Source organism: Poecilia latipinna, unplaced genomic scaffold (assembly GCF_001443285.1).
Source record: "Poecilia latipinna isolate Pla-1442-1.1 unplaced genomic scaffold, P_latipinna-1.0 Scaffold498, whole genome shotgun sequence".
NCBI classification, from domain to species: Eukaryota; Metazoa; Chordata; class Actinopteri; order Cyprinodontiformes; family Poeciliidae; genus Poecilia; species Poecilia latipinna.
In genome coordinates, this window is record NW_015113114.1 from 413,776 (window position 1) to 427,551 (window position 13,776).

The 13,776-nt window shown below is 38.3% G+C and overlaps 1 protein-coding gene across 1 annotated transcript in view; it reads left to right on the top strand.

Moving 5' to 3' along the window:
* The window catches only part of trip4 (thyroid hormone receptor interactor 4), an 83,284-nt gene that overhangs the window by 20,633 nt on the left and 48,875 nt on the right, over positions 1 to 13,776 (top strand). Inside the window, exon 12 of the mRNA XM_015040172.1 lies at positions 13,544 to 13,646. Within this exon, the coding sequence (XP_014895658.1) occupies positions 13,544 to 13,646 (103 nt within the window). The remainder of the gene's footprint in view (positions 1 to 13,543; positions 13,647 to 13,776) is intronic.

Genomic DNA, 13,776 nt, shown 5'->3' on the forward strand with positions numbered 1-13,776 from the left:
TGACTGAGTGAACACAGATGGCAGGGGTTGCACTCCCGTGTCAGTGTATCAAAGCAAATATTCACCTTAAGAGACAGACGTCTTTATACATTTTACCATCCTTCTCGATTTTCACTTTATGACAACAAATGCCCACTGTGAAGTGGTTTGTAGCTTTGCTCAACATAACGGCCTCTTTGCTGACAGCACCTGTGTTCAGGGGACCTGGATGAAAGAGACTGGAGTGGAAAAAAAAAAAGTTTTAGTGCCTTTGATTACCAGATTTTTTTTTTTTTCATTTTCTTTGAAGTTAGACATCAAAATATCTCTTCTCTTCTCTGTTCTATTTTGTAACAGAGGAGCAGTTTTCCTGTTTACATTTCCCAACAATGAAATCTACTTTCACTCAAGAATCCATTGTACACAAGCTTTTATTGAATTTATCGCCCCTTTATCACCGTACACTCTCTTTGTTAATAAAACCCGTCTCTTTCTCTAAACTCCGTTCTGTGCCACACGTTAGAAATCAGCGTATATTTTTCTGAATTTGGTGAGAGCCCCTGCTCTCGTCAGACAGAAGCTCAGCTGTAAGCACAAGATAGGAGCCCTTTTCGCCGGAAAGTTCCAGCCGCTCGCTTGTTGAGTCTAAAAAGCTCTGACTGTTGAGAGGCCGTCTTGTTTTCTTCTGGCCAGAGGGCCTCCACAGGAGGTGAAGTCATAAACATGGCTGGGAAAGTGGAACTGGCAGAAGTGAGGAACTCTGTGTGAATCTCCCTACAAAGACACATGACTTCACAACACCTGTCAGCACGAATGCAGACTAAATAGGCCAATGTGTGGCTTTCTCTTTACCAACACTGTTTCTATTAAGCAGGATTGTTGTGCACATTAAGCACATGGATTTAAGTTCAACCTAATTTCCTCCAGCTTTTGTTTTGAAGGGAACTCTGGCAACTCGGCTATATTTTGCATGCAAATAACTATAATTCATGACCTACAGACGTGTTCTCAAACTAAATATGTTACTGCGCAAACATAACAGGTGGAATAATGCATTAAACCTTCAGGTTCTTTATAGTTCATTGTCACGCACTATAAATTGTTAAAGAAAATAAAAACATTGACTTTATTTTTAACTAAAGAAATTCAGAAAATGGGCCCAAGTTTCTATTTCCAACTAATTGTGACATTTTTAACTCCTCAGAAGCATTTTAAAAGGCATTAACATGTTTTTTTCAGTTGAGCAGACACTGGAGCAGTAATTGGGAACTCGTGGCCTTGGAACTGAGCTTCTAATAATGAGACATGGCTCTTGTTGTGTTGAGGATATTAATAATGTACAAAAAAATTCAGGAGCCGGTGTTGGACACTCCTGGATAATTAATGTTCACTCTCCAACTTGACACCAGTTGATTCGGTAGGTGAAGGAGTGTGTTAAATTTTTAATCGTGCCACCGTGCAACTTGGAGAGTGTTTCAGTCGCTCCCTGTTTTAGGTGGAAAGGTTGTTGGGGTATTTTGTCCCTGTTTGATCTAATAACTATGCCTGATATTAGCAAAAATAAAAAAGCACCGGCCCACTTGCTACCTGTTTTAGAAAAAGCTATACTACTGAATTATAATGCAATGGCAGGAAATGTGATTGTAAAAACAAAAATCTCTATTTACGTTGTACATGTAGTGTTAGGAGACCTGATTTAAGGACTGTTGGTAGCTTGTAAGACAGAGTCATTTTCCATAGTGAATCATACCCTGTACCAACATGAGCTGAAAGGCCACTCATCGAGGAAGAAGCCATTACTCAGAAAGAAAGGTAAAAAAAAAAAAACATTCGGAGTTTGGGACAGAAGCTTTCATTTTTGGAGAAACGTCCTGCGCTCTCATGAAACTGAAGTGGAACTGTGGCCATATTGCCCATTGTCAAATTTGGAGAACTGTTGTAAACCTGGAAACGCCATCCCAACCGGGATGGCAGCATAATGTTGTGAGGCTGCTTTGCAGCAAGAGGAACCGATATAGCTCACAAGAACATTATGTGGAAATATTGAAGCAACATCTAAACATATATCAGGCAGGAAGTTGAATCTTGGTCTTCCAATAAATAATAACCCTAAACATGAAGTCAAAGTGGTCATTAAGTAGCTTAAGGACAATAAAGTCAATGTTTTGGTGTGGCGATCACAAAACCCTGATCTCGTATAGAGAATTTGTGGTAAGAGCTTTTTAAGGTGTGTGTGCAAACGAGGTGACAAGTTTGGTCGGATTTATCTTCAGACAGCGAGAAAAAGCAGGGAACTGCAGCAGCCAGTACAATCTCTGTCTCATTGAGAAATGAATTGTAAAGGACGACAGATATATTTTTACAGAGAACTCTTATTTACTAAGTAATGAAATTATGCTTGACATGGTGCATGCAAGTACTCTTCCATACATTGTGTCATTTGGCTATCAACTGTACTTTACAAGTGAGCTTAAGCGCTGCTACGACTATCGGGATTTTATGTTTTCGACATATGCACTTTGATTTTTTTTTCTTCAGTTTTTCATAGAAAAGCCACATTTGTTTATTTGTTCTGATCAGCACTTCTTTTCAGTTGTTTCATCATTTTGAGTTGCCTCTAACGAAACTCAACACTTTGCTTCACAGATGTTTCATGGTAAATGTGACATGAATGAGTATTTCTGCTGAATTGCTGCAGGCTTTTTAATGTGAAGCAGATGGAAGAGGGAGTTTGCATTACCAGCAAAGGCCAGATTGGAGTAAATTAGTAAACACTCAGGAATCTTTTGAAAGTATGAAAATGATTTCAGAATAAAAGCTTTATTGGTTCACAGTCTGAGCCTTTTGGACAATATTGCACACAACTACTGTCTTGTTGTGTGACTAGTCAAACCCTTATTGTTTGGTGTTTTTTTGGTTGTGGGTTGTGTCTTTTTTTGATATAATCTTTGTCTAAAAGTACAAAGATGAACTTGAAGATCTAATTTCCCTCTTAATGACTTTTTGACATTTGTAAGCTGAGCTAACAAGTCGCGATTGACAAGAACGCCAGTAAGCAAAGCTGTCATGAAGATGAAACATCCAAGAATCGATCTCTGGATGTATTTCACCTGCTGCATCATTTGTAATAAAAAGCATAAGGCCAATTTAGGAAAAAGCAGGTGTTTTACTTTAAAATTGCTTAATATCCACTAGCCGACTTGTCCCCTTGAGGAGAGGAGACAGCAGAAATATCAACTGCACAGCCTGGCCTGACTGCCTATTTTTCACCTCACTCATTCTCAGTACTGCTGCCAGAGGCTTTTTTTTTTTTTTTTTTTTTTAAAGGTGCTATTGCTGATAAGATGACAAGATTTATAAGTAGTGATACGTTGCTCGTTGGTTGTGCTGGAGGCAAGTTTTTAGGGTAATGACAGAACTGGAGCAACACTGTAAAAGCAGCACCGCAGCTGCTGATTGACAAAATACTAAAAAATATACACAGTCTAAACACCAGGAATTGTGGACATTTTCACTAATAAACTGATTCTAAACCCAGATTTCTTAAAAATAAAAATATAAAGAGGTATACAAGGCTGCGACAATTCCTCAAAGAACTCTTGGCTCAATTCTTTATGTCATTTAACTTTGTATTATTCTCCCCCCCACCCCTAAGCAGTTATGTGTTTTACAGATGATCGTTTTATCGTTGCACACCTTCTCTTTACATTACCTGTGACTAAGAGATATTGAAGCTCATAAGGGAAAAAAAAATAATACAAAACCTTTTCAGTTCAGGTCTGTTTGAAAAAAAGAGAATCAAACAATTTCTATAGTAAACAGAGTTAACTTAACGTAACATTTTTAGTTTGAAGCTGCATATTCCTTTAGTACTAAAACCACAATAAAATGGAACCTGGTGTAGTGAGAGAGGACAATAAAAAAACAAATAAAAAAAAGAATGGCACGATGAGGGTAAAATTGAGTTTGAAAGTACATAGAACAAACGGCGAGTTTTAGGTTATTCTTTCTTTATATAAACATTTCTTTTCATTCTTTCAATCACAACCTCTAGTTTCATTGGTGAATCGTGCAACCTCCCATTTTAAGAATGCGCTTGAACCAACATGCACAATAAAATACTGTTGTAAAACTAATATTATTCAATATTATGGAACACAGTACTTCAATACATGTTCCCAACAAAGCTTAAAATGGGCACATATAACTTTTCAACATCCTGAACTGGCTGTAAATAAAAGGCTGGATTAGGTTCGTTCTGAACAAAAAAAACAATATGGTGAAAGGTGGACACATCTTTTCAAGAACAAACTAATTTATCAGATGATTTGATCACTCCAGGATATTTTCGATAGATTGCTCAATTACTAAAATACCCTATAGCTAAGTAGCAAAGACCCACTGTGAATTGCAAAAACAACCATAGCATTAAAAAATAGGTAAAGACTATAAGGACTGAACAATTTGAAGTAATGTAAACTCCAGGGTCAGTCATGTGTGTGCGGTGTTTGCACATCTGTAATTGCACGCGCACGCACTCTTCATGCATCATGAATCTCATTGGGTTCCAGTCCGAGTTTCCTCGGGGCAGTGGTGTTTTTTTTGGTTGTGGCGGCTTGATGCATGCCAGGAACAAGGTTGTTTTGTTTGGGGGAACATGATGAATTAAAGAGCGATCGGTGAACGACGCCGTTGCATCCATTTCCCAACAGCAGCCTTTCACCTCTCACATGTAGCCCATTGCTCATAGACAAACCCATCTGTTTCTCCATTCCCAGGGTAAGGCCAGCCTTGACAGAGCTGCCGAGACACTATTTCACAAGTGTCTTATGTGGGAAGACACAGATGGTTTTTCTGTTGTCCCCTATCTGTCAAAATCTCTGTCTTGGTGTTTCTCCGTCGCCTTAGACTCGTATTAGAATACCTTTCTTGCTGAATCGTATTCCTCATATTTACTCTGTCACTTTCCCATCTCTAGTTCCCTTTCTTCGCCTTCCCTGCCCCCCCATCCCTTTATCCACCCTCCTCATTTTTAAAAGCCACATGCTCCCAGCCCGTCTGGCTCAGTTGCTCCCTGCCAATGAAGGGCTTTTTATTGGGCTGAGATTGAGTGCAGCCAAGCAGGGCCTGGCTATAGTGCTGATGCTGGGGCCAGTCTCACAGTCCCCCCCCACCCCTTTCCAAGCCCCCAACCCCCCTCCTGACTGCACAGCCCACTCCACATGCCTGTTCTGGTTTGGCCCTTTCGCCCAGAAGGAGATTACTTGTCTCTGCTGCCCTTAATTGCCGACAGTAGCAGAAAAGAGCCAAGGAGAGAGGAGAGAGGGAACAGTGTTGGTTTGTTGTGCTGTTAGCTGACAAGCTTGGGCTCTTGCCGTCAAATCTTTCCTCTGGTTCAGTCCCTTTTATTAAGATCTATGTTGTTATTATTAGATCTCAGCACATAGATCTCAGCAGTTGTGATAAAGCACTCCGAGAGTAAATTGTGCAATATATAAAACAGACGGCCAATGTGTTACGAAAGCAAAGCTGACAAACGATAACGCTCAGTCCATTACATTATCGTAAAAACAGTAGCTAGTTCTCTTTCTTTCCTCTTTTCCTGCTCTTAAAGCCACTGATATTGCCCAGGGGCTTTCTTCCAGCAGCTAGTGCTTTGGCACCCTTTTACTTTTTTTTTTTTCCCTCAAATGATCATTATATCACTTTTAGTTATTTTTGAATCCCCTCGGGGTTAAACAAAGCAAATTAAATAGCTGGATATTAATTAAACTGGGACTATTTGAAGAGACTGTTATAGTTTCTATTTTTACCAAATTAAATTTTGCAGGTTGGTTTCACCTAACTGGACTCATGTTGTGCCTATTCTGTGAAGTACATTTAAAATATTTTTAAATATTTTTTGACCGCTATAATCCAATATATCTGACAATCCGTATTTCAATGTTTTGCTTTTTGCGGCGCATGGCTATTTGTAGTTATAATTTTACTACCTGCATATGTGTGTGAGTATTTTGAAACATGAATGAGCAGCATGTGGTCTTCTTTGTCAGAAAGCAGAGTTATTCAGAATAGAGGTTTGGTCCATTCTCTACCATATAGTGGATTTGTACATATTCCAAACACGTTTGACATTTATGTAACGTGTCGACTCACCTTCTCTTGTATCCAGTCAACTAGTTGATTTGATGCATGTAGAATATGATATTTATAGATGAGAGGTAACAGAATGAAAACAATCAAATTGGAAAAATTCAAACCGGAACATTCACATAATTGAATGAAGATGATAATTTTCCTTATTGTTCTGCATTTACAGAAGGCAACTACTATACACTTGTTTACAGACCTGTCACCTCCTTCAGTTTTTTTTTGGTTTTTAGTTTCATGTTTTGAATGCACTGTAAAAAAAAAAAAAAAAAAGGTTACTCATAGGTCTATTTTTGTTCTATTTAAATCTACTCAAGTATTTATTTGCATATTAATTCAGTAAACTTTGGAATACATAAAAAACATTTTAAATTAAACAAAAATCCCTTTTTATCTTTTTATATAAACTATAGAACTACCTTATTTCCCTTGAGCTGAGCTAATTTGCTGCTGTCACTAGCTTTAAATTCAACATACATATGCTGCAGCTTTAATATTCCTCCCATTTTACCATTGGCAAGAGAGCAAATAAGCACATTTCCTACATTGTCACAGCAAAGCAAATGTGGGAACAGCACTCTTGCTTGAATGCAAGACTGATGGCTGCATTTATCATCTGTTGGCACACTGGCAAGGTTAAAGTGTGCTTGTATCTACTTTCTGAAAGCAGCTTGGACCGCAGCCATGCGGCAGACATGCATTTCTATGTTGAACATTAGCCAAATGTCAGAGGAGTTTATGAGCAAGCAGAACCTTTTTGTCTCGCAGTTGTCCGGCTTCAAAAGGAAAGTAAATTGGAAGCATTTAGCTTGTAAAACAGCGTTCACACTGAGGCAGTTTAATGCAGCTGACTTAAATTGTTGAGCACATTTGTCCTTTTTTGCACAGAATGCCCCAAAGCTGTGTTCCTGCCTGACTTAACGCACTAACAGGCAGACACATCAATGTTTTTGCTCCCCCGCTGCGTTTTTGTATAAGTCAAAATAATCGATTTCATATTATTACTTCTTTTTTTTTCCACAACAAACAAATTAAATTGAATGTGTAAACAAGCCCACTCCTACTTTATTAGAGCCTTTTTGATGAATATGGAGGGCTTGAGAAAACCTCTTTGTCACACAACCACAATATTTCGTGCCCTTTTGATTAACAGGGAATGGAAACAATTAGGTGGTGGAGGCAGTGAGGCAAAGCAACACATTCAACAGCTTTAAATGCTAATTAGCTAATGGAGGATGAAGGAGCAAGCAACTGGCAGGGTCTCACATGAACACACTCCAGCTCTGGATGCAGCTTTACTTGTTCCATGAAAACTGAATGGAGCTACCACCATTTTGTTTCCTTGAGGAACCACTAACAACCCAGCCATCTTGTGTACCGAGTGATTTGTTTATAATGATCCTAAATGAGGCCAATGACTCCATGAAGAGCTTGGTGTCGAATCTTTCCTGTTACTTTTGTGGCGCATTTGTCTCGGGAACTCTAATCTGGAGATTATGTGGGGAAAATCAGTGAGATTTGCTAATTGTCGCGCTAATGACAACACAAGTCGATAACGATGCTTCATTCCATTGTATGCCTTCAAGCATTGAAGGAACATGTTGACACAGGGATATTGTGCTCTGTGTCCCACCGGTTTAACATGAACTGTCAGAGGGGCTAAAAATAGTTCACTATGTTTTTATATGTGATGAGGGCATATGGCGTTGTCAAAAGTCCAGCCTTTTTTTTTATTATTTCTGACTGGGAACCTGAAAGATCTGACTTCTCAGTATAAATAGACCGCACCAGTGGGATTGTTGTGAAGCTACTCACTGGTGGCTCTACAAACATTACAAGAGCATCTTCACTCACTGTAGGCTACTTATTTATTGACAAACAGACAATGAGGGCTGCTAATAAATTGTATATATCTGGACCTTTCATAAAATTTTATATGCCTAGTAGCCATATTAGATATTGAACTAGAGGCAGTCTGACTTTTCTTCAGCATTTATTTGCGTTCTTGTATTTCCAGCTGGAAGCTTGGAAAAATCCATTTCCAAATAAAACATCTCATCTATTCCAACTGTGGTCTTGCTTGTGGTGTATGATATTTCTATTAGACCATGTTGCTCTCACTTGGATTTGGTACATTTTTTGTTCTATCACAACATCTGCTGTGATTGACGCTCCTGGTAAAGAGGAGTAAAAAGCCTTCCTCTGAATTATTTTTGGATCATCAGTGGTTTATAGATGCCACCTTTTGGTGCAGTTCTCCAAAAAGTGAACTTTTACATCTCCTGTCATCTGCTTTGTCATCGTTGGTGGCAAGATCAGTCTGGGTCCTCATACAAACCCGTTTGTCGCAGGTTTAGGTTTTTAGTTACTGGTATGACTGTAGACATGGGCAAGTGTAGGGGAGTAGCTACTTTCAGGAAAGTCCAGAGAAATTTGAATACACAGAAAATTGTTTTTCCCATTTCGAACTGGGCCTCTTATGTAATATTGATAAGCCAGGGAAACTGGAAGTCATCGATTAATAAGTAAAAGAATTCCTAGATACATTTTAATCTTTTTAAAAACTGAACAAAAAGTTAAGTCAATTCTTTTGTTCTTTTGTTGCACATGTTTTGGTAGGAATTGTTGGAGATGCCAATATTTGTGCCTCTGGCATTTTTGTAATTAAAAAACACTTGCTATTTGCTGTGGGATGTTTTCCACACTGAATAAATGTATTCAAGTTTGCATTTTTGGCTTAACGAAACACATATTTTATGGATTTCTCCACATCTTTCATTGCATTAATTGAGTGATTGTGTTGTACAGCCATAAATATAAGCCACTTTTCAGTCGTGAAACATGTGACATTGTTTAACAGTGTGTTAAATTGCCAAGCGTCTGTTTTGGTATCTTTTATCGTAATGTTCTTTGAAGCCTCACGCAGACATGGCAGCACATTTGCAGAAAGAGCAGCATGCTTGCGTGATATTTCTCATCTGGTGAGTGAGAGGAAGAAAGGCAGACTGAGTGCTGTGTTAAAATGTTATGATAACAAGGAAGTGGACTCGTTTCTTGTGCTCCCAGTGGAATAGATGGATTTTGAAACTTCAATTGGGTACACAGTGATCTTGCTGAGATGCATAAACACTGAATAACAAAACATGAATTACAGACTCATGTTTAATTTTTTTATTTGCTTCAAAATGTCTGCTTGATTTTTACATAATAAAGTGCCTTTTAGATTTAGAAATTATAAAGAATTTAACGACGAATGAATTTGTTTGTTGTATTAGAAAGCAGAGAGAGGCTTTCTGTCTTGTTTGGTAAATCTATTATGCTCTTTTTGTTCTTCTACTGTATTTTGTCTGACAACTTATGATCCGTTGTTTACTTTGATTAAATGGGCAACATTTATTTCTGCCTGATATGAAATTATCTCAAGTGTAACAGTTTGTAAAACAAGCTTTAAAAATCGGTCTCTACATCACAAAACCTCTATAAACTGTTGTTTTACTGATTCCCCAGTGGAAAGTAGTTTTTTTTTTTTTTGTTTTTTTTTTTGTCAGCCTGTATTTGCAGTTAGTCTAAATGGCTAGAAAAGTACTCCTAGCTCAATTTAGTGCTTGTCTAAATAAAATGAAGGGATTTAAGCAACAAATTACTTTGGGGAAATGAAATGGTTTTACGCATATTTCTATAACAAAAACTACTTAAACAAGAGACTAAAAGATTCTCCTTCTGGTATTTTTCTGTTTAAGAAAATCAGACGGTTTTCCATGTACATTAACCTCAAGTAGACCTCGGGGAGCAGCAGTAAATTTGATTGTAAAATTAGATTCAAGTGCTTTTCTAGTGCGACAACAGGCACCAGGTGTTAGCGGGCATCCTCTTTGATTCTGTCTTTCACAACAGGTTATTAGAAGCGTTTTAAAGTATGGTGAAAGATTTATTAGAAACCTGAAGGGACAGTATAATCATCAGGATGAAAACAGGGAAATCTTAAGCACAAAATTACATCTACAAACAAACATTTTGTATAAGATTACAAATAGCTTCATCATAGGGAAAGTTCCACCAATAAATAAAAGTCCTTGAACAAGACCATATTAAATGGACACGATCAGAAAAAATGATGCATCATAAATTATTTTAGAAAAAGATGTAGAAAAAAAGAGAATTTAACCATCAACCATCAGGAAGTTGTTGAGGATCTTCATAACATCGCTGCAGAAAGAAACGAGCCACAAATATAATACATTTACACACAACACCTTCACTGTGTGAATGGCCTTGTTTCAGAAACAGGAATAGCTGTATGGTTCATGTTTGTCGTATGACTTTATTGTTATTATCTTACCATGATGGTGGCTTAAGCTCGAGCAGGAGTTGACCAGCAGAGCAGTGTGAGGATTAGTGTCAGCAGCTCAAACAATAAGATTAGTTCATATAAACGGATGAAGTAATTAGGATCACAGATGAGCCCATCTGAGGTCAGTGTGTTTAAAAACAAGTGTAGATGCAGTGAATGGCGGGTGTGCGTCATTACTTTAACTACATGCTGATGTTGCAGTTTGATGCTAAATCACTAGCACACACATAAAACGGATCAGAGCTGATGATATTCTGCAGCATTAACAACATTCATCCTAACGAATTAATTATGGGTGTTCAATTGTATGTGTAGTTTAGAAAAAAAATGTAACTAAATTATTAAGACTGCACAATAGTTATAAAGAACATGTTATGTGCAATAATGTTGGTGAATGTTGTGGTGACGATATGGTTTGCAACTTGATAACCTCTTTCTGGGTTGAATAAATAAGCACGTATATTAAACATTAAGTAGTTTATTGATACATTGAAAAATTTATTTCAGTTTCAACAGCATGTTCTAGTTACATCTCAATATCTTTAGCACACCAACTTAAATTCCCTTCTTAACCATTTTCTGCTGCATACAATAAAAAAGGCAAGTATCATCACAGATTATGGGCATTGAGAGCCCAAATGTAGTCCACTTACAATTAGCTGATATTTTTAGTGCAGGCCAAGGAGTTCTTTGTGATGCATTTTGCAGCCCACCTTTTATGTGTTAATATTATGTTAGAATAACTATGATTGGAAAAGTGATGCTAATCACATAATAAAAACATGGTCCAGTGGATGGAAGGTGTTCTAGAGTCCAACATGAGACCATCACATTGGTCCTGACTAAAACTGGGTCATGTAACTGGACCATAATCCTAAGCATAGCAGCAAATCTACAACAGAGTAACTGGAAAAGAAAATAATCAAGGTGCATGAAGACACAAACTTCTATAAACTTGAACAGCGTGACAAGTGAAGAAGAAAGGCAGTGAAGAAGAAAGGCCCACAGACACCAGCTTATAGCTGAAATCCACAAATACTTTAGATACTCTCTAAAAACGCTCATCACTGCCCATCTTAATAATTCACATACCAAATATAATTTAAAATGCATTAGTAAACACAGTGGAAACACTCTTGGCACTACCACAGAAGGTAACATCCATAGTCTTCCTCATCTTCCCTCTTCAATCGGTGCCAAGAAAAACAAATGGCACTCCTGGACTGGCTGCTCTGCAAACGCCAGCCAATAGTGTGTGAAGTAGCATTGATCTAAGTATTTCAGTTTTCAAAGCTGCCATTTTTTGAGTATTTTAGCTTATGCTCTTGGGAAAAATCTGCAAATAATTTGGAGTTGCATTCCACGGAAATATCTCTAAATACTAAGTCACGAATAGGCGGCGGTCCACTTTATCTTCATGTAATTCTTGCTGTTTCAGGTTTGACAACCTTTCTGAATTATAGGATGTACTTTTTTTTTTCTTTTCCCCATAACCATAAACTGTCTCAGCCATATAGCGACACTGATAATGGGGAAGGTTGGATTTCATAGCCTTGTTTAAACAGAAACTAAAGCCCCTTTAAATTTCAGTGCTTTATGTATTTTAAAGGTAAAGGTATTGTGGGTCTTTAACCTTAGCTTTTAAATTCTGCTTTCATTTTTGTTTCATTTATGCTTTTTGGTTTTTACGCTCGAGGTCAGGTTTAAGTCATTTTAGAAGCTGAGAAAAGCTGGATTATTTCTAGGTTCAACCTCGGCTCATAAAAAGACACATTAAAACTCACAACTTCCGCTATTATTTAGCATTCCTCAAAACGGCTAAAGTTTTCCTCCAGTAATGATCAGATGAATTTTCTATCCGTGAGCTCCAGTTTAATTTAAATTGCAATGTCATTTTGCCATTGAAGGATGTAATCAAGAGCCTCCACTCGGATCCTGAGCTGTGCTTAATGACGCTTTGAGTCTTTACATATTTTATCACTCACCATCTTATTAGACTCAAGTTGACATGGGCTTTAGTCAGAAATAAGCGTCGCTGTCATTTCTCCCCAGTTTGTCAAGAGACCCTACAAATGGGCTGCAGACTCTGTTGATTTCTTGTAAAAGCTGCAGATTTGTCACAACCCTTCAGTGCTTTCTTTTTGTGTGTGGGAGATAGAGAGGCTGGGAGAGTAAGAGGTTGGGGGAGGGGAAAAAGGAAAAAAAAAAAAGCGTGCCATCACAAAAAGAGCCGCTTCCTGCCTGGCTAGATGCAATCATGGGCACTATCTGATAGTGCTGGCGGAAATTGGATGAGCTGAGAGCCGTTGGCTGCCAGTGATGGAAAAGATGACTCCTTTGTCACTGTGTCAGTCAATTCCCTACTCTCACCTGAGAGACCAATCAATAACACGAGGATAGAGAGGTTTTCTCTTGCCTCTTGCTCTCTGTGTGCTGTGGGCTGGTGTCAATTATGAGCTGTAAAACACCTTCTTATTCACAGGAATGTGTTATGGCATCCCACACGGCTTTGCAGAAATATCTTCGATTACCATGAATGACATGCATTTCTGTGGACGACGATTTCGAAACATTCGGACGTCTTTGCGGTTTTCATCTCGGTGATGGATCAATGTGCAAACATTGCTTTTATAGCCCAACCAGCTTTATTAATGCGAGTCTACGCCCTGAAATATGTTTGAAAGTGTAATTCACACAACACCACATCTGAGAAAGTCTTTGATTGCCTCAGATTTGGATGCTGCTTGTTATATATTTTGTGTCATCTTTATAGCTCACCAGGGCGACAGCTGCTCCCTTCAGCAACTGCATCATTAGTTGTGCAATTACAGAGCCTAAGACCCAGCAAGACTCATAGCTATCATATGCTTTCAGGCATAGAGTATTAGATCAGGCATGGAGGACATTTAGCATAATATAGGCAAATAAAGAGGAATCACTGGATGATTTAGGACTGTTTGGAATCAACAGATTTTCAGTGTTGGCATATGTAAATCTGGATGTGACACTCCTTTGTGAAAGTGGAGCTAAACCGTTTCTATTTATCCTCCATCACTTCTGCAGTGCCCTGGTACCTGTGAGGAGTCTGCTTCGCCATTCGTCTTCATCTGCAATAACCCCCAGGAGCTGCTCGTAAAATTCCCCATGAAAGGGAAGCACAAGATCTGTAAGTTCTCTCCTCCTTTCATGTCAGAGCAAAAAAAAAAAAAAAACAGGAGTGGCTGACATTAGCCTGAGCCAGCTCAAATGTCCTCATTTCTGTTAATCTGCATTCAACGTCTTCATCTCTACGCTCA